At 41.3% G+C, this 27118-nt stretch overlaps 1 protein-coding gene across 2 annotated transcripts in view; it reads left to right on the top strand.

Annotated features, from left to right (window-relative positions):
* GLDC (glycine decarboxylase) overlaps positions 1–25304 on the top strand; it is a 105536-nt gene extending 80232 nt beyond the window's left edge. The window contains exons 19-25 of one of the 2 annotated variants that reach the window (XM_011288328.4): positions 128–240; positions 1496–1637; positions 4061–4172; positions 11181–11276; positions 15798–15970; positions 17465–17545; positions 24610–25304. In XM_011288328.4, the coding sequence (XP_011286630.2) occupies positions 128–240; positions 1496–1637; positions 4061–4172; positions 11181–11276; positions 15798–15970; positions 17465–17545; positions 24610–24753 (861 nt within the window). In that variant the 3' untranslated portion in view covers positions 24754–25304. Of the gene's footprint in view, positions 1–127; positions 241–1495; positions 1638–4060; positions 4173–11180; positions 11277–15797; positions 15971–17464; positions 17593–24609 lie in introns of both variants that reach the window. The other variant, XM_045042922.1, reaches the window with a different exon arrangement.
* The last annotated feature ends 1814 nt before the right edge of the window (positions 25305–27118 follow it).

Genomic DNA, 27118 nt, shown 5'->3' with positions numbered 1-27118 from the left:
TTTCTGTGAACAGTGCTGCCTGCCTTTCCTCTGAGAGGAGAAGCTGCAGCAAATAGCATGGCTGCCTTTCCAGAATATCCTTGCAAGCTCTTGACTTTTGCTTTTGGCTCTTTTCCCTTTGTGGTAGGTGGGAATCTGTCGTCCTGGAGATTTTGGGTCTGATGTCTCACACCTAAATCTTCACAAGACCTTCTGCATTCCCCACGGAGGAGGTGGCCCTGGCATGGGGCCCATTGGCGTGTGAGTTCCAGGCTGCTCATTTCAGGATGGTTTTGGAGGCTGAGAATGAAAGAATGGCCCCAAGTTTGCTGTTCTTCTCATCGAGGTCTTCAAGTGTCATGGACACCGTCATATCTAGTCCTCCTTTAGGGGCTGGAGAGAAGCAGTGAGAAGGGTGATAACTTAGACTTCCAAGATGTTTCCTCTTTTTTTTTTTTTTTTCTTCTGTCTTTTAAAAAAAGAAATCAGCTGTTGGTTACATTGAAAGTGAATTATCAGCAACCAAAGGAACTTATAGTAGAAAAGTGCTTGCCTGGGGCTGGGGAGCAGGGGATGGGTAGGGAGAGGTTGGTAAAGGGTACAAACTTTCAGCCGTAGATGTTTGACCCGGCGATTTAGTTGATAACACTATATTGTATAATTGAAATTTGTAAGAGAGTAGAACTTAAGTGTTCTCAGGAAAGAAAAAAAGAAAGAAAGAAAGAAAGAAAGGAGAGGGAAGGAGAGAGGGAAAAAGGAAGGGAAAGGAAGCAGTGAATTGGATATAAGGTGTTGAACCTTTTGCAGCCTGAACTCTGATTACATCTGAGATAAGCAGGAAACAAACCTTGTTACTAGAATAATTGGATGAGATCATAATAGCACTAAAGGAGTATCTTGCAGCTGTTGATAACTTTTTACACTGAAATTGAATCATCTTGTGAAGATGATGCTGATCAGCCATTTCCTGAGTTTCTTAAGTTTTCTAAACATGGACCAAAGGTCCCAGTCTTCAGATTGCTGGGAGTCTGGCCCTCTTGCTTTTTATTATTATTATTATTATTATTATTTATAGTAAGTGGGGGCACTTCAGTGCCTTAGATATGCGGGAGGCGGCTGAGTAGCATTCATAGGCTGGCCTCTGATGTGTAGGCCCTGTGGCTCCTCAGAAGCACCCTCTATCCCTTAGATGCCTTGGGAAAGAATGTGGGGCAGGGAGGTCTCCACATCCTGGTGAGTCCATGAATCCACAAGCTATTTCATGGCTGCCTACATGAAATCTGCCAAATCCTCTGCCACAGTTCTCCAGTGAGCTGCTGGGACACTGCTGGCTGGTGAGGAGGAAGAAGAATGGAACACTTCCTGAACATCTGTCTCTTAGCAGGCGTCAGATCCCTTCTGCTCTGAGTTTGTCTACTAGGAATAGAGCTTCCCAAGAGGGCCCAGCACTTATTTGTGTGTTTGGTTGGTCTGGATCTTTTTGATATCTTCTGAATTTGTGCTTGAAAAAATACAGGAAGAAGCATCTTGCTCCTTTTCTGCCCAATCATCCGATCATTTCAGTAAAGCCATGTGAGGATAACCGGCCTGTGGGTACCGTCAGCGCAGCCCCATGGGGCTCCAGTTCCATCCTGCCCATTTCATGGGCTTACATTAAGGTGAGGCCTGTGACTGTGTTAGGCCGGTAGGGGATGTGATATGTGGGTGGGAAACTAAGTCTATAGACTTTCTTCTTGACTTAAAAATGAAGCCCGTGATCTGAGATGGAGTTCAGTGAACATTGCTGACTTGGGTGGAAGAAACCTTCTTAAAAAGATCAGCTAAAATTTATTTCATCTCTTCATTATGCTTCCTTGGAGCTCTCATAGTGAGTTTACCATCAGAGAAATTGACATGCCAGATATGTTTTCCAGACAAAGTTCCATGAGTCATATGGATATTCTGGTTACATCATTTGATTTCCTGTAGGATTTGTATAGCCCCTTGCAAGTGAAAAACAGTGCACATACTAATTATTACAGAAGGTTGAAATCCTAGGATAAATTTTAGAAATCTCATTTTGGCTTAGATTTCTTATGAGCCTGGAGGGTAAGATGAAAAAGTAGCAGAAATTTGCTTATCTGGTGGTTTCCCTAAGCTCTTTGCCCTTTAGAGTCTGTGGAACTGTAATTCTCTGGGGTAATTAAACTTTGTTAGAGAACAGCTTTCCTTTCTTTGTGTTTCTCCAAAAAAAACACTAGGGCCATAGTTTATTTTATACAGCTCTTGTTCAAACTGGCCTGCCTACCTCCTGGGCTAAGACTGTACATTGGACAGGAGCACTTGTTCAGTGGCTAATTAGAACAGCCTTCCCAAACTGTCTTCCCTCCTTAAAGGAGGGTGAAACAAGACTCTCAAACTCAGCTGTGCAAATCATGTTGGATGACTCTCTGGGGCTGGCTGTTACTCTTTAACAGTGTGGCATTTATGATTCTTAATGAAAACTTTCTGGGAAGCAGAAACAACAATTCTGTACCCCGGAGACTAAAACCTGCTTTTAAAATGATACTTGAGTTATTTTACAGGCAGTAACAACAAAAACAATCATACTAAAGGTCTGCTTCTTTGCAAACAGAATCTTATTCCCAGGTTCCTTTTGGTCCCTAGATCATGTAAACGTGGGTTATTATGGATGTGTTTGGGTTGGAGATGATTTCCCACATTTAAAAAGTAAATGCCCCCAGGCTGGTTTGGCCATATGCCAGGAGTACCAGACAGAACCTCAGATAACAATGAAGTAAATAAAGTAAATTTAAAAATACCCCTCTGACTTTGACCCCTCTCTTTGTTTCATGCTGTTGTTACTTGCCACCTGGGCATTAGAACTACCTTCTTTCCCTACTGCAGCCCATTGTGGACACTCCCTATAGGACTGCAAGATTCTACCGAAGAGCCAGAATTATCTTATGGTTTCCTTTTGCCTCTACTTCTCAGTCTTACTAGCCTACACAGAATTCTTAGGGGATTTATCCCGAAACACACATTCTTAGGCCCAATCCCAGAGAAAATCAAATTCAGCATATGACTGGGTAGGGCTTTGGCCATCAAGCTTCCAGGTGATTCTGGTGCATGAGTGGAGAGACATGGCTGGCTGAACCAAATCCAAGTTCTTTGTGGCAAAGGTTCCAGGCTTGCAAGAAGTTGTCACAACCCACCAACCTCTATAGTAACCTCCAGACTGCAACCATGTGCCTTTACCTCTACACCTTGGTTTTGGCCATTCTTCTCAGCTGGAGTGTCTTCCCCATTCTTTTTGCTTCACCAAATTCTACCCATTTGTAGATTTCCACTCAAGTACTAACTTTTACTCTGGGAACCCTTCTTTTCCAGCCAGGCAAGATGTGTCCTTTCCTTCCTTTGGACTTTGGTGTCTCTATTTTTTATTTGATGCTTTCTCATTTGCTTTATATTAGTTATGTATTTAATACATATTAATCCCCATCATACATGAGGTATTCTGGGAAGAATGTAGGCAATAAAAATTGATGCAGTCTTGATTTTAAGCTCTTTGCTGGTGATGATGTTCACCTGGTATAATCACAGGGACCTAGGAACCACCAGAACAGGGTAAGATCAAGCCTGGCAGTTGTTAAATGTATAAATAACTCTGACTATGGTCAATTGGAAGACAAACCATACCAAATTGATTCAGTGAGGATTTTGGTCAATATCCCATTAGATTCCTGGCAATTATCAAGATAATCTCAAATGCATAAACAAACAAAAACATTCCCAAATGAGTGTAGTCTAAGTTTCTTTTTCCTCTTTAGGTAACATAATAGTCAGCAATCAATTTTGCCTCTGTTACTTTGTTCTGTGTTGTTACTTTGTTATTGCTTTATTTTTATAAGAAATACAAAGTTATGTTCAAAGGAGAAAACCAAAAATCATTTCAGCATCAGAGAAGACTGGAAGACATCTTTGTTGGGATTGACACTGGGCTGACTCCCTTTGAGGGTGGGATTTACTTGGGTGTGTCTTTCATTAGTGCCCCTTGGGTTTAACCTGTTCCATGGCTGATGACTCTTTCTCTCTGTTGCAGATGATGGGAGGTAAAGGCCTTAAACAGGCCACAGAAATTGCTATATTAAATGCCAACTACATGGCCAAGCGATTAGAAAAACACTATAGAGTCCTTTTCCGGGGTGCAAGAGGCAAGTATCAACCACAGTCTACTACCACCTTGGTTTTTTTCTTGACCAGGTTTGACCTAGTAAATGTTTTCTGTGGTGGGTAGGAAATTTTCGTTTCTTTGCATATATAAATCATAGTTATTGGAAATAACCTCAATTGAGTGAACAGGTTAGGAGTATCACTATTTGCAAGGCCGTGTGATGCAGTAGCCTACACAGCCCAGGTCAACAAGGAGCCCACAGCATGGGGAGATGTATATACAAATACCATGCACTCTTAACCTCACAAAGTGCTATGGGAATGGCTCCAGAAGAGTGGAGTAATTTAGACTGGGCAGAGGAAGTGCAGAATAGTTGGGAGAGCCTTCTGGGAGGAGACACTTGAGATGAGCCTGGAAAGGAGAGTATCAGACCCCAGGAAACAGAAATACTGGAGCAAGAAAGAATTGTGTAGGTGGTGAGAAGCTTGTTGGGGGGTTGTTGAATGGAATAGGAGGAAGGAGAGCAGATGAAGGTGAAGTTGGAGAGGCCAACTTAAGTCTTGGAAGGCTCTTGACTTTACCCTTGATGACAGCCATGAAAGGTTTTTTGAGTAGCGGAGTGACAGGATTAAGAGAAGGTTAAACTCATTTCAAAAATGGCAAGGGAAGAAGATCCTATTAGAAGTAGGATCAATAGGGCTTAGTTACTGATTAATTAAATGTGAAGTGAAATTCTATGTAAGCCTTTTATGCTTATAATAGAGGAACAGCAGAGAGAATAATAGTAGGGGAACCAAGTCATCCTGGAAGTGATAGGAGAGGATGGAGCCAGATAGCTTTGCAGAAATTTGGCTTAGGCACAGAATCTAAGAGCAGACTCTTGGAAATGGTGAAACTCAAGGAAAGAGTTTTGAGAAACCAGAGCAAAGCCCTGTAAGCAGATGGCTACCTTAAGAGGTATGTGGCACCTGGATGGCTCAATTGGTTAAGCGGCCAACTGTTGATGTCAGCTCATGTCATGATCTCACAGTTCATGAGTTTGAGCCCTGTGTCGGCTTCCATGCTGACAGTGTGGAGCCTGCTGGAGATTCTCTCTCTCTCCCTCTCTCTCTGCCCCTTCTGCAGTCTCTCTCTCTCTCTCTCTCTCTCTCTCTCTCTCAAAATAAATTAAAAAAAAAAAAAAAAAAGGCAGGATGAGCATAGGGGACTCCAGTGAGAGAGGACTCCCTGCTTGAGGCAGTTGTAGGACCCTGCAGCATTTGTCACAATGCCTCTCCCTAGAGAAGCCCCTGCTTGTCCTGCCTGCCTCTGTTCTGGCCTCACACCTCCTCCCTGAAGCCTCTTTTTCCTGGTGGAGAGAACTTCTCCCTCCTCTTGGCTCCCTCTGCTACTGAGGATTTCTCCCACTCAGTTTATTGTCTGGCTCTGTCCATCAGACCTTGAACTCCTTCAGGGTAAAGACTGTGCCTGCTTCCATTTTCGAGCACCAATCCCTGGCATCATGCCTGCCCCAGTACAAATGTATTGCACAACAGGAAGAGACAGAATGGTGTTCTGATAGGAGTCTTAAAAGAATATTTGCCTGTAACAATTAGCAATCCTTTGGTCACCTTTGAAAGAATTGGAACAAAAATGGTAAGGCAGATGCCAAACCGCAATGAGTTGAGAATGGATTGAGGGTGGGGAGGACAAAGGAGAAGCAGTCATGGTTTGGGGGAGTTGGGTGGTAAAGCAGGGGTACATGTGGAAGCTATTTCAGTAAGATGCAGTTTTGTTTTGAAATCAGTAGAGGATTTAAAACTGCCAGAGAAATGGCTTTGAAGAGGGAAGAGTGAAGCTACAATAGAGGAAATAGTAGATGGGGGAACAAAGTTATACTGGAGGTAATAGGAGGAGATGGCCCTAAGACACACAGCACATTGGCTGTGAGCACAGAATTGGAGATCAGGGACAGATGGGGACTTGGAGCTTGGAGCAGACAGACAGCAGCATGCCCAGACCTGGGCCACAGGATGAGACCTCGCTTTGGCTCTTGATTTCTCCAGCTCAGGCAGAGTATACGTCTACATCTGTCATCTTTAATTTAAAGGCTGGTCTTGCCTTACAAATATGTATCCAAAGACGTGGTTCTATAGTTTGAAAACAGGAAAGAACTAAATAGCCAGAAGCTCTAAATAACCAGAATGCTCCCTAGAGATTAGGAAAAAAAAAATGTGGGCAATATGTCTCTAAGCAACACAATAAAATGCTTCTGAAGTGGGTATTAACCTACAAGAGCTACTAATTAATTCAAATATAGCTCCTGCTCTGTGAAATGCATCCTGTTATGTATTGGCCTTCAGGATAAGTTTAAGTATTTGTTTTGTCTGATTATATAAGTAATATGTATATGCTCAACATGGAAAATTTGGGAAATTAAAAATCTGAGGAAGAAAATGTAAATGATTCATGGTTTTGGTAAGCAGACATAACCACTATTAATATTTCACTGTATTCCTTCTCATCTTACTTTTAGACCATTGAGCCAGTGTCCTGTTTTTTAATTTTATCTTATATTGTGATCATTTCCCCATGTCGTTAAGTGTTCTTTGAAAGAGGTTACATTGATTCATTTGTTTGGATATACCAGGATTCCACGAATTCTGTCATGTTTTCCCCTTAGTCATTTGCATCTGTAACATGCTGCAATGGATATCTTTTACTTAGATTTTTAAAAAAAATCTCTGATTATTTCCTTAGAGCTGCAGAAGAGAAATTATTATCTCAGAGTGTGAATGCATTTAAGCTCTTGGTACATGTGCCCTGGTTATCCCCACAGGTGCCAATTTATTTCACTCTCATAGCATATGAAGTGACCATCATGCTGGGGACCAGTGAACACCAAGTGCCAGGCTGGAAAAAAAACCCCCAAACCGAAACCAAAATATCTTTCCCAATCCGGTGGCTGGAAAACGGTATTTTTGTTTTAATTGACAAGGTTTATAGGTTCCCCCCCCCCCCCCGCTTGTTTATTATTTTTTAAAGAAAAAATTTTTAATGTTTATTTTTGAGGGGGGGAGGAGGGACACAGAGAAAGAGTGGGGGAGACACAGAATCTGAAGCAGCTCCAGGCTCTGAGCTGTCAGCACAGAGCCCAATGTGGGTCTTGGACTCATGAACTGTGAGATCATGACCTGAGCTGAAGTCAGACACTTAAATGACTGAGCCACCAGGGGCCCCATGTTTATTATTTTTTAAATGTAGTTGAAACTTCCTTGTGATTAACTTAATTTGATAATTTCATTGAGACAATTCACATATCACACAAATCACCCACTTTAAATGTACAACTCACTGATTTTTAGTATGTTCACAGACTTGTGTAAATGCAAACTTTCATTTTTAAAGAGTCCATGTGATCTGGACTACATGGGGATTGGTGGCAATCCAGGAGAGAGGAAAGTGAACAAAGCAAGTGTTTCTCAGGTGCCTAACCACGTGCTTAGTGTTTGCTTTAAAAACAGCGACTGTCTCAGTCCTAGGGGATTTGCAGCACAAAATGATAGATCCAGTTTCTGTTTGTTTTGACATTTTATCCCAGAATCAAATAATGAATTGTATTTCTCATCGCACACAGAGATGTATTGGTAATTACAGACCTTGTCACCTAATCCAAAAGTTCATGAAATCAAAAATTGTCTCATATTTGGTCTGGTAAACACATTTATTCTCGGACCTAAAAAAGAATTATCATTGTACCTCCTGAGGGCCCAAAATAGAAATGTTCTTAATAAGCATATTGTATTCCAAAATGTCTAATGGCAATATTAGAAGACTATTATTCATCTTAATCATATTTACTAGCTCTATATAAGACATTGTAATTACAGATGAATATGAGGCAATAATTTTAATGAACTCCAGTCTTCCCTTTATGAACCATTTCTTTGAGAGATTTGAAAACCCCAGCTGAACTGTTGAGGTTTAGGGTTTCGTGAAGCAAGGGAGTGACAGGCAAGAATTGGGAAGGGAAAAGCAGTAGTATTTAGGATGAGGAAAGAAAGGAATTACCTCAGGTAAGATAGTATATTTTTATTTTTTTATTTGTTTATTTTTAAAACATTTTTTAATGTTTATTTATTATTGAGAGACAAGAGCATGAGCATGGGAGGGACAGAGAGAGAGGAGGAGACACAAAACCCGAAGCAGCCTCCAGGCTCTGAGCTGTTAGCACAGAGCCTGACGTGGGGCTTGAACTCACAGACTGTGAGATCATGACCTGAGCCGAAGTCTGACGCTTAAACGACTGAGCCACACAAGCGCCCCAAGATAGTACATTTTTAAAGGAGGAATTAAAAAAATTCACAGCTGTCTACTCATGTGGGAGGCTAAACTCACTGATGAAAATGGAGTTCCTTTTAGTGGAGGCGGCAACTTTACTATCCCAATGTTTCATTTATGTTTTAATTTTTTCAGTGCCTATCCCCTTATGACCTCAGACAAACCTAATGCTGCCTGGAAATTTCTGTTATGAGTTGGTTTCCCAGTGGCAGAGATGGGACTTCATGGAATGGTCTTTCATGTCCCAGGCAAGGAAGTGACCCTCCTGAGGCCAGAGGCTCTGCCTACCCGACCTCATTCCCATGGAAACATTCAGTTTTGATTCTATTAGTTATGGTGTCTGGATTGCAACTGAAAAGCTTGACTAAGCATTGATTGCTTGACTAAGCATTGATTGCTCACCTAAGCCTTAAAGAGTAATTAGCTAGTGAGTTCCACATATCTCTAGGTAGTCATTCTGAGGATAGGAGTTGGAGGAAAGGTGTTCCAAATTTAGAGCCACGCCACTTTTGTTTTTTTGTCACCCCCTCCCTCTTCTCCCTGTTCCTTTGACTTGGTATCTTTTCAGACTCTCAGCTATAGCCATGGTTAGGCCCAGGAGAAATACCTACTCAGTGAAAATTAAACCTTGTGCTGATCAGTGTATACAATTTCTACTTCAGATTGCCCTGACTTACCACATACCACAGAAGGTTTGTGTACCTCTTCTCCTTAAAAACTACAAACACAGATGAACATCTTGGGATTTAGCCTCCAACAGCCACCAAGTTTCAATTTCATCCCTTTCAGAGCTCAGAGAGATATGCTAAAATTCTACCGTTTCCATTTGAACACATTAGAATATGGATTTAGAAAATAACATCTGAACCTCATTTCAGAAATGGAGCTCTTCCCAAACCGCCTGGTTGTGGTGGGGACACTGCAGATGTAGTCTTTGTGTTAGTGCTGGGCTGGGCTCCGCCTGATGGGGCCTTTCAGCTGTTACTGAACTTCTTGGAAGACAGCCCTCTGCCTGCCAGCAACAGTGACTTTCCTTTTCCTCCATGATGTGTCCCTCCCCTCTTCATCTCCTGCCCACTGAGTGCCCTTTAGAGCAGTGAACTTCATTACCCTTCTTTCTTGTGTCACTGTCACAGCGCCGGGTGGCTGCCAGAGGCTCAGAGAAGAAAGGTCAAAGGTTGAGGCTGGGTTCCCAAAATGGGGTGGGGATAATTGGGTATTTAGGATTCCTGCACTTAAATGATCTCCACCGCCTCCCCACCCCCACCCCACCCTCACCCCTGAACATTCCAACTGGGCATTCCTTTTAAGCACTTTTTGCCCCTGACTTTACCTAGCTATGAATATAACTTCCCACTTTTGAATCACACTCCTCACAAATTTAATTTCCATCATTGTTAGAATATTTTATAATATTCAGTGACAGTATATTTAAAGCTTGAGGCTCTCATACTTTATTTTCTCACAAAATCAGTCCTTTCTTATTTATTCATTACATAAGAAGCAGAGCAGTTATGGATGATTTCAGAAGCTGTTTAGTGACTGGAGCAACTCTTCTCAGGCTTGAGGAATTATCTGCTCCATGTATCTGTAAGTAGATTCCTTGTTTGCTGAGAGGAAAGTAGGTTAGGAAGTAATACATTATTGTCTCATCTACAGATACTTTCCTAGAAGGAAATTCATCAGATTTGGGGCCACAGAATTTGGGAAGCCCCCAGAACTGTTGTTCTATATTAATGAAAATGCTGACTTCATTGATGGTTTATTCCTGCTGATGGGTCAAACAGGTTGTGCTGGGGAGATTGTGACCTGGGCCTAGAGAGGAAACCAGCTTACAAAGTAGAGCAAAGTGAACTGACTCCCACAGACCTTGGTTTCATCTTCTTGCCACCTGTGGTGTGCTGTTTGACAGCCCCGATTTCTAATAATCAGCCTGAAGCCTGAAACCAAACCCTCAAAAGCCCCTCTGAAGAATCTCATACAATTATGTATGTGCCTTAGAGATACATGTTCCGTATATAATTACATTCACACAGATGAAACAGTTATTTGATGCTGGGGCAGAGTTATGGAGAATGGTATCAATGAACCTTTGGCTCTAGAGATATTTTGTATAAGAGGGTCAGGCCTGTGTGATGACATGTTTAACTATTGCAAATAGATTTTATATCATCAGAGTTGAAAGAATCTCATCCCCAGGAATCTCAGTCATATGTTCCAGCAATGCACTGGCACCAAAGTTCCACCTCCCATCAGCCTCTTGCCTTGTGTGTGTTGTGCACTAAGGACTGAACACATTGGCTTGACATGTTAAAATTTTATTTTTATAATCACTTTTATAGTTTATAATTATTTTTTAAATAATTTTTTAAGTTTATTTATTTTGAGAGAGAGGTTGAGAGAGAGAGAGTGTGTGTGTGCAGGGGAGGGGCAGAGAAAGGGAGACAGAATCCCAAGTAGGCAGCACAGTGCCCAATGTGGGGCTCAAACTCACAAATGGTGAGATCATGACCTGAGCTGAAGTTGGACACTGAACAGACTAAGCCACCCTGGTGCCCCTATAATTATAGTTATTAATAAAAGTAAATGAGGTCTTTGTTGCCACCTATAAACTTCCGAGTTACCATGGCATCTTGGGCCTTGTTGATATGCATTACAAAGCTGATTTGTACATTTGCTTGGGCAAAACAAGCTGATGGTAATCTTGAACTGACACAATTTCCCACAGGTTATGTGGCTCATGAATTTATTTTGGACACAAGACCTTTCAAAAAGTCTGCAAATATTGAGGCTGTGGATGTGGCCAAGAGGCTTCAGGATTATGGTGAGTGATCCTCTGGGAAAAAACCCTCATAGGGCATCTAAGGTTTTTGACATTCATGCTAGCTATGGGCGACTTCCTCAAGGCACAAAACAAACATGCAGGCACCACAATAAACTGGTCCGTAGGATAAATGGTGAGCACAGGATTCTGGGTAAACTTCAAAGTGATAGAGAAAAAACGTGCCCTATGACTGCATTGGTACTACCCTTCAAAAGATATTAAATCAGCATCTTGAATCCATTGGCATTCAAGAAAAGTCTTTATAGTTAAAAGAATTTAAAATCCCAAAGAAAATGGTTTTTGTTCCCTAGTTTCTTTTTTTTCATTTTAATTTTTAAATTTTAATTTATATTTGTTTCAGGTGTACAATATAGTGATTCAACACTTACATACATACTCAATGTCCATCATGACAAGTGTACTCTTTAATCCCCATGACCCATTTCACTCATCCCTCCCACCCATCTCCCTTCTGGTATCCATTACTTTGTTCTCTCTAGTTAAGAGTCTGTTTCTTTGCCTTTCTCTTTTTTACCCCCTTTGTTCATTTGTGTTCATTTCTCAAGTTCCACATGAGTGAAATCATATGGTATTTGTCTTTCTCTAATTTATTTTGCTTAGCATTATACTCTCTAGTTTCATCCATGTTATTGCAAATGGCAAGATTTCACTATTTTTATGGCTGATATTCCACTGTACATGTATATGTGTATATAATATATATGCCATCTTCTTCATCCATTTATCAGTTGGTAGACCTTTGGGCTCTTGCCATAATTTGGCCATTGTTGATACTGCTGCTATAAACATCGGGGTGCATGTATCTCTTTGCATCCGTATTTTTGTATTCTTTGGGTAAATACCTAGTAGTGCCATTGCTGGATCATAGGGATAGAGTAGTTCTATTTTTAACTTTTTTTTACATTTTTTTTAACGTTTATTTATTTTTGAGACAGAGAGAATGAATGGGGGAGGGTCAGAGAGAGAGGGAGACACAGAATCCGAAACAGGCTCCAGGCTCTGAGCTGTCAGCACAGAGCTCGACACGGGGCTCGAACTCACAGACTGTGAGATCATGACCTGAGCTGAAGTCGGAGGCTTAACCAACTAAGCCACCCAGGAGCCCCTCTATTTTTAACTTTTTGAAGAACCTCCATACTGTTATCAGAGTGACTGCCCTATTTTGCATTACCATCATCAGCTACCATCAGTGCAAGAGGATTCCTTTTTATCCACATCCTCTTAAACACTTGTTTCTTGTGCCTTTGATTTATGTCATTCTGACAGGTGTTTGTTAATATTGTGCAGTTTTTTTTTTTTTTTAAGTATATCTATTTTGAGAGAGAGAGAGTGTGTGTGTGCATGAGCATTAGCTGGAGAGGGGCAGAGAGAATGGGAGAGAATCTCAAGCAAGTTCTGTGCTGTCAGTGCAGAGCCTGAAGTGGGGATCGATTCCATGAACCTGTGGGATCATGACCTGAGCTGAAACCAAGAGTCTGGACACTTAAACAACTGAGCCACCCAGGCACCCCTCTTGTAGTTTTGATTTGCATTTCTGATGAGTTATGTTTAGCATCCTTTCATGTGTCTGTTGGCCATTTGCGTGTCTTCTTTGGAGAAATGTCTCTTCATGTCTTCGGCTCATTTTTAATTGGATTTGGGGATTTTTGGTGTTGAGTTGTATTGCCTATGTTTCTATTAAATTCTTATTCCTATCCCATTTCTGGTAAAGAAAGGAGTCCATGAAGAGGTGAGTTGGTGTAATGATGAAGGTTCAGGTTAAACTGCTGAAGTGTTAGATAGAGATGAATGGCATTTGAGCTTTATAGCTGTTTCGGCTTCTACAGCTTCTATAGCTGCTTCCATAGATGAAGGAATAGGCACATGCTAGTTCCATAAAGACTGTATTTTCTTGGAAGACTTGAAAGACAGGCCTTTAATGAATTAGTGGATGTTCATTAAGCACAGACCTTATTGAAATACCTATTTTTAGTGACATTATTAATAATATCAACAACCCCTCAATTTTTAGAAAGGCAGAGATGGTGAGAAGTTTGCCTTTCAATGGATGTGGAGTCCTATCTGAATTTTAATAACTGGAATAACTTCTTTTAGTAAGGAAAGTGAAAGCTTCAGTAATTTAATAGTTTTACTACTGCATCATATTGGGAATCCCACATGTGTGATTCATTCCTCTCTTGAATGCATGATCTTATTATGTAGAGTTATACTGATTATAAATGGGAAAGCCAGAGAAAGTTTTCATTAATGAAATTAGCAATCACCTCTCCAAAATCTCTTGGTTGCTCCTGTAACCTGACTAGGCCTCCTGGCTGATGGAAGATTCAGGCAGGATATACCTTCACTTCTGGGATGTGTTGTCTGTATCACATATCTGACTGCAGTAGCAGCATTTGCAGGGAGGGAGAGCACTGGCTAGGAGGTTATTTTGATGTTTGATAGAGTGAATGCCACACTTGCCCTAAGCCTAGAATTGTACAGGTGGCTAGCACTTAGTACCTCAAAACATATGTGTCTAATAAGTGAGAGAATGAATGGATGAATGAATGAATGGCTAAGCAAAAAAACAGCAATCGAGAATAACAGATTCTGGGTCTTAATCACATGTACTTAATTAAAATCTCCAGGGGAGGGGCCTAGTAATCAGTATCTTTAAACAGCCAAATATGGGGCATAATGCCTTTGGGCAGAGGCATCCAGACTTAGCGAGTAATGAGTCACTTGGAGGAGTTTTAAGACTCATGTTTTTGAGACTTACCTTGGGCTTCCTGAATCAGGGTCAGGACCAAAGAATCTGTGTTCCCAAGATAACTCTGATGAACGGTTCTGGTTATGGGAACCACTACAACAGTGTATGTTGGGCTGAATTTGCTCACCCATGAAATTGAGGTTGGACTTCATAGGTAGAGATTAGCTTTTAAAATCCCTTTCTGATTTGAGTGACACTATTCTATGTATTTGTCAAAACTTAGTAAGTGATAAACTTAAGATTTGTGCATTTTACTGTATGTAAATTTTATCACAAATACATGTAAACAGATATTGAATTCTAGTTAATGATATGCATCCTGAAGTATTTAAGGGAGAAGTATACTGATGACTGAAGCATTCTTAGAATTGCATCAAAAATAAGATGGATGAATGAACAGATGTGATTAAGCAAAGAGAGCATCATTGTTGAATGTAGGTGAAAGATATAGGGGTGTTCACTTTACAATCCTTTCAACTTACCATTTGAAAATGTTTGTAACATGTTGAGGAGATAATCCCTTAAAGCATGCAGGCATGACCCTAAAGCACTCCATGTAATTATGCAAATCAGAATTGGGGAACCATTTAAATGTCTTCATCTTTTACAGTTTCACAGAAAAAGAGCCAGAAATGGGAAAAGGTTTTTGGCTTTTGTCCAGAAAATCTCTCTTGAGTATGTCTTGGTGATTCATCTTACATATGAAAGCTTTTGTAAACAGAAACACCTTCAGGCTATGTTCTGAATAAAGGCAAAGGGTTTCCATGTACTGCCAAACCTCAGTTCCCTCATCTGTAAAATGGGGTTAGTAGGCTTCTTTATGGTTGCTATCACTTTATTTAACTTTTGATAGGCTATAATGTTTTAATTTCTCTTATTGTAAGTAATAAATAAGCATTATAGTATGATTCTAATAAAAAATCAAAGAATCTCAGCTTCATATTAGCAATAAGCCCTGTTAATATTTTAGTACTTATTTTTCAAGGTGTCTTCCCTCAAAATAGAAACACTTTCGGTGCCTGGGTGGCTGAGTTGGTTAAGTGTCTGACTTCAGCTCAGGTTATGATTTCATGGTTTGTGAGTTTGAGCCCCGAATCGAGCTCACTAGTGTCAGGAGTATCAGTGCGGAACCTGCTTTGGATCCTCTGTCCCCTCCCCCTCCCCTGCTCATGCTTTATATCTCAAAAATAAACATTAAATAAAAAAGTAAAATATTAAAAAATATATAAACACTATCATTTTCATAAAAATGGGATGTCATTATGTAACTTGCCCTTTTATATTTTTTATTGCTTACCCAATTTAACAAATAAAAATTTACATACATTTGTATGGTTGCATATTTATTATGGATACTCTCTAAAACTTGCTTAACTGTTTCTTCTTGGGTGTTAGTTTATTTCCTAAGTTCTTCTTGCTGAGATGAATATATATATATATATATATATATATATATATATGAAATTTCTTCCAAATCAGGGAGGTCAGGGGTGCCTGGGTTGCTCAGTTGGTTAAACGTCTGACTTTGGCTCAGGTCATGATCTCATGATCTGTGAGTTCAAGCCCTGCATTGGGCTCTGTGCTGACAGCTTGGAGCCTCGAACCTGCTTCAGATTCTGTATCTCCCTCTTCCGCTGTCCCTCCCCCGCTCGCACCCTGTGTCTCTCTCTCAATAATAAATAGACATTTTAAAAAATTACAAATCAGGGAGGTCAAAGTTAGTTACACAAGTTCCCCTATCTCCTTTGCAGGATTTCATGCCCCTACCATGTCCTGGCCGGTGGCAGGAACTCTCATGGTTGAGCCCACTGAGTCAGAAGACAAGAAAGAGCTGGATAGATTCTGTGATGCCATGATCAGCATTCGGCAGGAGATTGCTGACATTGAGGAGGGCCGCATTGACCCCAGGGTCAATCCACTGAAGGTGCGTAGGCATTGGTACTTGATCCAAAATGTTCCATAGAGTATAAGAGTGCATATGTACAGTGTACCAGCAACCCCTGAACTCCCATCAGAAGATATTTATTCTTGCCTAGAATAAGACCATTCTTCTGAAAGGATGATAAATTCATTACTTGCAGGTTTGAATCTTGAACACAGTAGCAGTTAAGTATAATGTGGATGTTTTGAGATATGTTTTGTTTGTGTAATTGTTTTGTCACTGTGAGAGGTATACCTCCCACATGCATCCAACTGGTTACCAAGGGAGGGAGCAGGGGCTGAAAAGCTCTTATCTAGTTGGGGTAGTTTTATTCTTGTGTCTCTATTTAATGCACTCTAGTGAGATTATTTACCTCACAAACTCTGGATAAAGACAAGTTCTTCTACTAGAGCAATTATTGCTTAGAACAACTGATTGGTACTTGGCCTGAATGTTTTTTAATGCTTATGGCCTATTTTGGAGAAAATCTGAAACATGTTTATTGTATATTTGCTTCTGAGCTGTAAGTCTTTTGTTAGCTCCAGACATTAATCTGGGTTGTGGGGCAGAGGGAGATCATGAATTGGGAATACTGTGAAGGCTGTGGCTGTGCTACTATGGCCTTGAGCCAGATAACAAGTCTGAGATGCCTGGGGAAGCTCAGGCAGGTTCCAAAAGTGAGCACCTGAAGGTGCACCACAGGGGCCAATGGCTGGCAGGAGAAGGCATCTTGCTCATTGTTATTTCTCTTTTCTGTGGATACTGAAAAGAGATTATAAGGATTTAGGCTAATTTTAAAAATGGCAATAGACATTTAAAGGACATAATACAGAGCTATAAAAGCAAGTGGAGAATAATACTCGTAAAATGATAAAAGATTTTAAAATGTGCCCAACTATGCCATATGCTGTTTATACACATATGCCGTAATAGTATAAAATCACAATGAGCATGGTGAATACAAAATTCAGGACAGTGGTTATCACTGGGAATAGGGTAAGAGATGAGCTGGAGGAGTTATAAAGGCAGTTCAATTGTCTCTTCAATGTTTATTTATTTAAAAAAAAAAGTTTGAGAGGGCGTACATACACATGCAAGTGGGGGAGAGGCAGAGAGAATTCCAAGCAGGTTCCGTGCCGTCAGCCTAGAGCTCAATCTCATGAACTGTGAGATCGGAGCCGAAATCAAGAGTTGGACACTTTTGTGTCCCCTGTGTGAATGTGCCACACAGGTGCCCCCAATGTTTATTTTAAAGGGTTAAGCAAATATGATAAAATGTTGACTTATATTGGGTGGTAGATGTGCTTAATATATTACCATGACTTTCTGACATTTGAAATATTTCAGAATAAATTTCCCATCAATTTTTTCCCCCTCAAATTGAAATAAAACCAACCAGCAGCCCCATACCTGGGCTTCTGTCAGCTCACTGGTTGAAGCAAAGCACAGCAGAAGGCAGTGTTCTGCTCTGATCCCTTTCCCATCTGTGTGTCTCAGATGTCTCCACATTCCCTGACCTGCGTCACATCCTCCCACTGGGATCGGCCATATTCCAGAGAGGTGGCGGCATTCCCACTTGTAAGTTGTCTTCTGAAGCCGAGTGTGCCAGCTGGTATACCGTCCACGTGCGTATAAGGGGCCATCACCTATCTGATGGGACTCCTATCCTTGCAGTGTCATTACAGTTACCATATGTGGGACACTTTCTTAAATGGGTCATGACAAGTGACGCAGAACACAGGAATTGGCTTTCAGAGCTCTGAGGTTAGAGTGTCAGCCACAGGTCTGAGGATCCACAGGGAATACAGTGGAGAAAGACCAAATAGGAGTCGCTGTCAAATGGGTTAAGGTCTTTTCTACTATCATCCAAAGGGAGATATCCCCAAATGCAATTTTTCTTCCTTTCTGATTCTTACACGAAAAGGTGCTCTGCAGTCTCTCTGGCAGTGTGGGGACAAGGGTCAAAAGTTGGATTTGGGGGGACAGTAATGAAGGGGTGACTTAGCGTTTTTTTTGTTGGACTGGTGTATAGTTGACACACAATGTAGTATTAGTTTCAGGTGTACCACATAGTGATCTGAAAAGTCTATACATTATGCTATGCTCACCACAAGCATAGCCACCATCTGTCACTGGAAAAATGCTATTACGATAGTATTGACTATATTCCCTATGCTGTACCTTTTATAGCCTTGAGTTACTCATTCCATATCTGGAAGCCTGTTCCCCCCCACTCCTCTTCACCCATTTTGCCCATTCTGCCTGTCCCCCTCTGGCAACCATCAGTTTTCTGTATTTATGGGTCTGTTTCTGCTTTTGTTTTGTTTTCTTTTTTTTTTTAATATGAAATTTATTGACAAATTGGTTTCCATACAACACCCAGTGCTCATCCCAAAAGGTGCCCTCCTCAATACCCATCACCCACCCTCTCCTCCCTCCCACCCCCCATCAACCCTCAGTTTGTTCTCAGTTTTTAACAGTCTCTTATGCTTTGGCTCTCTCCCACTCTAACCTGTTTTTTTTTTTTTTTTCCTTCCCCTCCCCCATGGGTTCCTGTTAAGTTTCTCAGGATCCACATAAGAGTGAAACCATATGGTATCTGTCTTTCTCTGTATGGCTTATTTCACTTAGCATCACACTCTCCAGTTCCATCCACGTTGCTACAAAAGGCCATATTTCATTTTTTCTCATTGCCACGTAATATTCCATTGTGTATATAAACCACAATTTCTTTATCCATTCATCAGTTGATGGACATTTAGGCTCTTTCCATAATTTGGCTATTGTTGAGAGTGCTGCTATGAACATTGGGGTATAAGTGGCCCTATGCATCAGTACTCCTGTATCCCTTGGATAAATTCCTAGCAGTGCTATTGCTGGGTCATAGGGTAGGTCTATTTTTAATTTTCTGAGGAACCTTCACACTGCTTTCCAGGGCGGCTGCACCAATTTGCATTCCCACCACAGTGCAAGAGGGTTCCCGTTTCTCCGCATCCTCTCCAGCATCTATAGTCTCCTGATTTGTTCATTTTGGCCACTCTGACTGGCGTGAGGCGATACCCGAGTGTGGTTTTGATTTGTATTTCCCTGATAAGGAGCGACGCTGAACATCTTTTCATGTGCCTGTTGGCCATCCGGATGTCTTCTTTAGAGAAGTGTCTATTCATGTTTTCTGCCCATTTCTTCACTGGGTTATTTGTTTTTTGGGTGTGGAGTTTGGTGAGCTCTTTATAGATTTTGGATACTAGCCCTTTGTCCGATATGTCATTTGCAAATATCTTTTCCCATTCCGTTGGTTGCCTTTTAGTTTTGTTGGTTGTTTCCTTTGCTGTGCAGAAGCTTTTTATCTTCATAAGGTCCCAGTAATTCACTTTTGCTTTTAATTCCCTTGCCTTTGGGGATGTGTCGAGTAAGAGATTGCTACGGCTGAGGTCAGAGAGGTCTTTTCCTGCTTTCTCCTCTAAGGTTTTGATGGTTTCCTGTCTCACATTTAGGTCCTTTATCCATTTTGAGTTTATTTTTGTGAATGGTGTGAGAAAGTGGTCTAGTTTCAACCTTCTGCATGTTGCTGTCCAGTTCTCCCAGCACCATTTGTTAAAGAGGCTGTCTTTTTTCCATTGGATGTTCTTTCCTGCTTTGTCAAAGATGAGTTGGCCATACGTTTGTGGGTCTAGTTCTGGGGTTTCTATTCTGTTCCATTGGTCTATGTGTCTGTTTTTGTGCCAATACCATGCTGTCTTGATGATGACAGCTTTGTAGTAGAGGCTAAAGTCTGGGATTGTGATACCTCCTGCTTTGGTCTTCTTCTTCAAAATTACTTTGGCTATTCGGGGCCTTTTGTGGTTCCATATGAATTTTAGGATTGCTTGTTCTAGTTTCGAGAAGAATGCTGGTGCAATTTTGATTGGGATTGCATTGAATGTGTAGATAGCTTTGGGTGGTATTGACATTTTGACAATATTTATTTTTCCAATCCAAGAGCAGGGAATGTCTTTCCATTTCTTTAAATCTTCTTCAATTTCCTTCATAAGCTTTCTAGAGTTTTCAGCATACAGATCCTTTACATCTTTGGGTAGATTTATTCCTAGGTATTTTATGCTTCTTGGTGCAATTGTGAATGGGATCAGTTTCTTTATTTGTCTTTCTGTTGCTTCATTGTTAGTGTATAAGAATGCAACTGATTTCTGTACATTGATTTTGTATCCTGCGACTTTGCTGAATTCCTGTATCAGTTCTAGCAGACTTTTGGTGGAGTCTATCGGATTTTCCATGTATAATATCATGTCATCTGCAAAAAGAGAAAGCTTGACTTCATTTTTGCCAATTTTGATGCCTTTAAGTTCCTTTTGTTGTCTGACTGCTGATGCTAGAACTTCCAGCACTATGTTAAACAGCAGCGGTGAGTGGACATCCTTGTCGTGTTCCTGATCTCAGGGAAAAAGCTCTCAGTTTTTCCCCGTTGAGGATGATGTTAGCTGTGGGCTTTTCATAAATGGCTTTTATGATCTTTAAGTATGTTCCTTCTAAAGGGTGCTGGATTTTGTCAAAGGCCTTTTCTGCATCGATTGACAGGATCATATGGTTCTTCTCTTTTTTTTTGTTAATGTGATGTATCACGTTGATTGATTTGCGAATGTTGAACCAGCCCTGCATCCCAGGAATGAATCCCACTTGATCATGGTGAATAATTCTTTTTATATGCCATTGAATTCGATTTGCTAGTATCTTATTGAGAATTTTTGCATCCATATTCATCAGGGATATTGGCCTGTAGTTCTCTTTTTTTACTGGGTCTCTGTCTGGTTTAGGAATCAAAGTAATACTGGCTTCATAGAATGAGTCTGGAAGTTTTCCTTCCCTTTCTATTTCTTGGAATAGCTTGAGAAGGATAGGTATTATCTCTGCTTTAAACGTCTGGTAGAACTCCCCTGGGAAGCCATCTGGTCCTGGACTCTTATTTGTTGGGAGATTGTTGATAACCGATTCAATTTCTTCGCTGGTTATGGGTCTGTTCAAGCTTTCTATTTCCTCCTGATTGAGTTTTGGAAGAGTGTGAGTGTTCAGGAATTTGTCCATTTCTTCCAGGTTGTCCAATTTGTTGGCATATAATTTTTCATAGTATTCCCTGATAATTGCTTGTATCTCTGAGGGATTGGTTGTAATAATTCCATTTTCATTCATGATTTTATCTATTTGGGTCATTTCCCTTTTCTTTTTGAGAAGCCTGGCTAGAGGTTTGTCAATTTTGTTGATTTTTTCAAAAAACCAACTCTTGGTTTCGTTGATCTGCTCTACAGTTTTTTTAGATTCTATATTGTTTATTTCTGCTCTGATCTTTATTATTTCTCTTCTTCTGCTGGGTTTAGGCTGCCTTTGCTGTTCTGCTTCTAGTTCCTTTAGGTGTGCTGTTAGATTTTGTATTTGGGATTTTTCTTGTTTCTTGAGATAGGCCTGGATTGCAATGTATTTTCCTCTCAGGACTGCCTTCGCTGCGTCCCAAAGCGTTTGGATTGTTGTATTTTCATTTTCGTTTGTTTCCATATATTTTTAAATTTCTTCTCTAATTGCCTGGTTGACCCACTCATTCGTTAGTAGGGTGTTCTTTAACCTCCATGCCTTTGGAGGTTTTCCAGACTTTTTTCTGTGGTTGATTTCAAGCTTCATAGCATTGTGGTCTGAAAGTATGCATGGTATAATTTCAATTCTTGTAAACTTATGAAGGGCTGTTTTGTGACCCAGTATATGATCTATCTTGGAGAATGTTCCATGTGCACTTGAGAAGAAAGTATATTCTGTTGCTTTGGGATGCAGAGTTCTAAATATATCTGTCAAGTCCATCCGATCCAATGTCTCATTCAGGGCCCTTGTTTCTTTATTGACCGTGTGTCTAGATGATCTGTCCATTTCTGTAAGTGGGGTGTTAAAGTCCCCTGCAATTACCACATTCTTATCAATAAGGTTGCTTATGTTTATGAGTAATTGTTTTATATATTTGGGGGCTCCGGTATTCGGCGCATAGACATTTATAATTGTTAGCTCTTCCTGATGGATAGAGCCTGTAATTATTATATAATGTCCTTCTTCATCTCTTGTTACAGCCTTTAATTTAAAGTCTAGTTTGTCTGATATAAGTATGGCTACTCCAGCTTTCTTTTGGCTTCCAGTCGCATGATAAATAGTTCTCCATCCCCTCACTCTCAATCTAAAGGTGTCCTCAAGTCTAAAATGAGTCTCTTGTAGACAGCAAATTGATGCGTCTTGTTTTTTTATCCATTCTGATACCCTATGTCTTTTGGTTGGCGCATTTAGTCCATTTACATTCAGTGTTATTATAGAAAGATATGGGTTTAGAGTCATTGTGATGTCTGTATGTTTTATGCTTGTAGTGATGTCTCTGGGACTTTGTCTCACAGGGTCCCCTTTAGGATCTCTTGTAGGGCTGGTTTAGTGGTGACAAATTCCTTCAGTTTTTGTTTGTTTGGGAAGACCTTTATCTCTCCTTCTATTCTAAATGACAGACTTGCTGGATAAAGGATTCTTGGCTGCATATTTTTTCTGTCTAGCACCCTGAAAATCTCGTGCCAATCCTTTCTGGCCTGCCAAGTTTCAAAAGAGAGATCAGTCACGAGTCTTATAGGTCTCCCTTTATATGTGAGGGCACGTTTACCCCTTGCTGCTTTCAGAATTTTCTCTTTATCGTTGTATTTTGCCAGTTTCACTATGATATGCCGTGCAGAAGATCGATTCAAGTTACGTCTGAAGGGAGTTCTCTGTGCCTCTTGGATTTCCATGCCTTTTTCCTTCCCCAGTTGAGGGAAGTTCTCAGCTATGATTTCTTCAAGTACCCCTTCAGCACCTTTCCCTCTCTCCTCCCTCCTCCTCTGGGATACCAATTATGCATATATTATTTCTTTTTAGTGTATCACTTAGTTCTCTAATTTTCCCCTCATACTCCTGGATTTTTTTTATCTCTCTTTTTCTCAGCTTCCTCTTTTTCCATAACTTTATCTTCTAGTTCACCTATTCTCTCCTCTGCCTCTTCAAGCCGAGCTGTGGTGGTTTCCATTTTGTTATGCATTTCGTTTAAAGCGTTTTTCAGCTCCTCGTGACTGTTCCTTAGTCCCTTGATCTCTGTAGCAAGAGATTCTCTGCTGTCCTGTATACTGTTTTCAAGCCCAGCGATTAATTTTATGACTATTATTCTAAATTCACTTTCTGTTATATTATTTAAATCCTTTTTGATCAGCTCATTAGCTGTTGTTATTTCCTGGAGATTCTTCTGAGGGGAATTCTTCCGCTTCGTCATTTTGGATAGTCCCTGGCGTGGTGAGGACCTGCAGGGCACTTCCCCTGTGCTGTGGTGTATAACTGGAGTTGGTGGGCGGGGCCGCAGTCAGACCTGATGTCTGCCCCCAGCCCACCGCTGGGGCCACAGTCAGACTGGTGTGTGCCTTCTCTTCCCCTCTCCTAGGGGTGGGATTCACTGTGGGGTGGTGTGGCCCATCTGGGCTACTTGCACACTGCCAGGCTTGTGATGCTGGGGATCTGGTGTATTAGCTGGGGTGGGTAGGCAAGGTGCACAGGGGCAGGAGGGGCAGGCTTAGATGGCTTCTCCTTAGGTGATCCTCTTCAGGAGGGGCCCTGTGACAGCGGGAGGGAGTCAGATCCGCTGCCGGAGGTTTGGCTCCGCAGAAGCACAGAGTTGGGTGTTTGCGCGGAGCAAGCAAGTTCCCTGGCAGGAACTGGTTCTCTTTGGGATTTTGGCTGGGGGATGGGCGGGGGAGATGGCGCTGGCGAGCGCCTTTGTTCCCCACCAAACTGAGCTCTGTTGTCAGGGGGCTCAGCAGCTCTCCCTCCCTTTGTCCTCCAGCCTTCCCGCTTTCCGAGCAGAGCTGTTAACTTATGACCTCCCAGACGCTAAGTCGGGCTTGTTGTGGGAACACAGTCCGTCAGGCCCCTCCGCTTTTGCAAGCCAGACTCGGGGGCTCTGCTTGGCCGGCGAGCCGCCCCTCCGCCCCGGCTCCCTCCCGCCAGTCCGTGGAGCGCGCACCGCCTCGCCGCCCTTCCTACCCTCTTCCGTGGGCCTCTCGTCTGCGTTTGGCTCCGGCGACTCCGTTCTGCTAATCCTCTGGCAGTTTTCTGGGTTATTTAGGCAGGTGTAGGTGGAATCTAAGTGATCAGCAGGATGCACGGTGAGCCCAGCGTCCTCCTAAGCCGCCATTTTGCCGCTTCTGTTTTGTTTTCTGATACCACATGTAAGTGAAATCATATGGCATTTGTCTTCCTACTTAGCACAATACTCTCTAGGTCCATCTATGTTGTTGTAAATGGCAAGATCTCACTCTTTTTCATAGCTGGGCAATATTCCTATGTGAGTATCTATGTGCACACGTGTGTATACACACACACGCACATACATACATATCTTCTTTCATCTACTGATGGACACTTGGATTGCTTCCATATTTTGGCTACTGTAACTAATGATGCAGTAAAAATAGGAGTGTGGGTTTTACCTTCTTATGCTTTTAAACATTTGTGGTTTAGTGGCATCTTAGCCTGTAGGGACATCATTGCAATCTCTTTCTGCAAGAGAAATGTTTCAGAATACCCAGGACATTTCCATCTTTTGTCCCTTGCAGCCCTTTGTGAAACCAGAGAGCAAATTCTGGCCAACCATTGCCCGGATTGACGACATCTATGGAGATCAGCACCTGGTTTGTACCTGTCCACCCATGGAAGTTTATGAGTCCCCATTTTCTGAGGAGAAAAGGGCCTCTTCTTAGTCCTATTTCCTTAAGTTCATGTGACTGACTTGATGTCTTTCTCTGAAGCATTTGATGAACAAGAACTCTAGAATTTTCCACACTGGACTCACCATGGGGTTATACACTGTATATTTTTGTAATCTCTGTCAAGGTAAATGTAAATACAGGTAGCATAGTAGTGTATGGAAGCTCAGTGTTGAAAGACTGGTTTGCTTCAGTGCCTGCTTTCACATGTGGCAGTTGATAGTTCAAGTTGCTTTGATTGGGAGCCATTTAGTTTTTTGCATAGAAAATTTTGGGTGTGCTAGGAGCTTTAAGTTTAATGTTGGAAACATTGTAGAGGCTATACTGTAGACTACTTGATAGAATCTTGTTCCAAATAAGTCTCTGTGGACTGTGCCATCTGTGAGGAATCCCAGGGCAAATGTTTACATTTTGCATACACTGAAGAAATTTTCTCTAATTTGCCTAATCTGTAATAGCATTTCTGAGTATTTTCCTTTTTCCATGTGTATGGTTTTCTTCTATCTTCCATTATTAGTATTCTAATAAAAGCATTTCAATTTGAAGAATGTCTTCTTGGTCCATTTTTCAATGTTATTCCCATTTATATTAAGTTCAGAGGGATTTGAATGGCAAGAAGATCCAACCCAATAGCCATTTTTTTTTACATTAGCAGTTTTGTCTAGCAACTTTTCTCATTTAACAATAAGTCCAGACAGAGTAAGTCCAGGTGTAGTGTCCCTTCAGTCTTTTGTTCAGCCTTCCTTTGTAGGCAGTCTTCATCCTCATGGTCTTAAGATGGCTGCTGCATATTGACATCACATACCCATTTTGATAGGAAAAGGGGAGAAAAACCAAAAACAAGAGGCAGATTTATTTCACCCAGTAATTTTTGCTTGCTTTTAACTGGCCAGAAATGGTTTATATTGCTACTTTTACCTGCAAAGGAGTATGGGAGGTCTTTTCCCTGGGTATGTTAGTGCCCCAAAGAAAATCAGTTTATTAGCTAAATAAAAGGGGGCAAGTGGGTTTCAGATAGGCAACTAGCATGCTTGGCACAAAATAACTTTTCCCTAGAAATAGCAAATGCTTCAGATGTTCTTCCCTATTAGTGAGCACTGTTCAATTCCTGACCACTTGGTTCTTTGCATGGCAGCTTGATCACACAACTATTATTCAAACTATTATGATAGTCATCTGTAGAAAGGTGTTAGTGCTCTTTTGAATGCTCTGTAGGTGGTCCACTTATTCTCACACTTAAAACGTTTATAGAACAATTTATTTTAGCCTAACTAAGCAATAGAGGAGTGATGGGATCCATTGTTTCTTTTTTACATTATAATTAAATGGTTAATACTGAGTTCTTCTCTGGAGTCAGGTACTATTCTAAGTCTTTAAGATGTATTATCTCATTGGAACCTCAAAACAGTCCGCTTTTACACACGGGGGGTGGGGGGTGGCGGGGGTGGGGGGGGTGAGTGGGTGGGTATGGAGAGATGCCCAAAGTCATATAGTTAATGAGAGGGATAAGCCAGAATTTGAACCCAGACTGCACAACTCCAGTGGCAGCTGGTCAAAACAGGCTACCACACCACCATGGTCACTTTATACCTGGAGATTTTGCCCTTCCTGAGTTGGAAACCAGGGTCTCAACACAGACTATCCATCAGGTTATGGAGTAGCCTCTTTGAAGAAAAGACAAGCACATAAAAACAAATCATACAGGTGAACAGCAGCTCTTCATCAGACTGTAAAGTATATCAGAAGCAAATACACGTGATTAAAAGTTGAAACTGCTCTGGGGTGCCTGGGTGGCTCAGTCGGTTAAACACCCAACCCGGGTCATGATCTCACTGCTCTGAGAGCCCTGCATCAGGCTCAGCATGAAGCCAGCTAGGGATCTTGGGGCCTGCTTAGGATTCTCTCCCTCTGGCTCTGCCCCTCTTCTGCCCGTGCTAAGGAAATAAATCAAACTAAAAAAAAAGTTGAAATTGTCCTTCACTATTAAGTCACTCATGTTTACCTGATGCTTGTGCCCATCTTTCCCACCTCTGGGTCTTTACCCAGGTGGTATCCACCTGGAGCACTCTTCCCTACTAACTTTGCTTTACTGGATTTTGTTTTAGCATCTCCTCAAGAAGGTCTTCCACTCATGTCTGTGAAATGTGCTATTGGTATTTTTTCTGAAAAAAAAAAATTTTTTTTTTTTGAGGGAGGAAGAGAACGTGAGTGGTGGGTAGGGCAGAAAGAGAGAGGGAAAGAGAATCCCAAGCAGGCTCCATACTGAGCTGGACGCAGGGCTTGAACTCATGAACCAGGAGATTAAGACCTGAGATGCAATCAAGTCTGTTGCTTAACCGACTGAGCCACTCGGGTGCCC

Source organism: Felis catus, chromosome D4, assembly GCF_018350175.1.
Source record: "Felis catus isolate Fca126 chromosome D4, F.catus_Fca126_mat1.0, whole genome shotgun sequence".
Classification (NCBI taxonomy): Eukaryota; Metazoa; Chordata; class Mammalia; order Carnivora; family Felidae; genus Felis; species Felis catus.
Note: the sequence above shows the minus strand (reverse complement) of the source record. Positions and strands in the feature narration are given on the sequence as shown.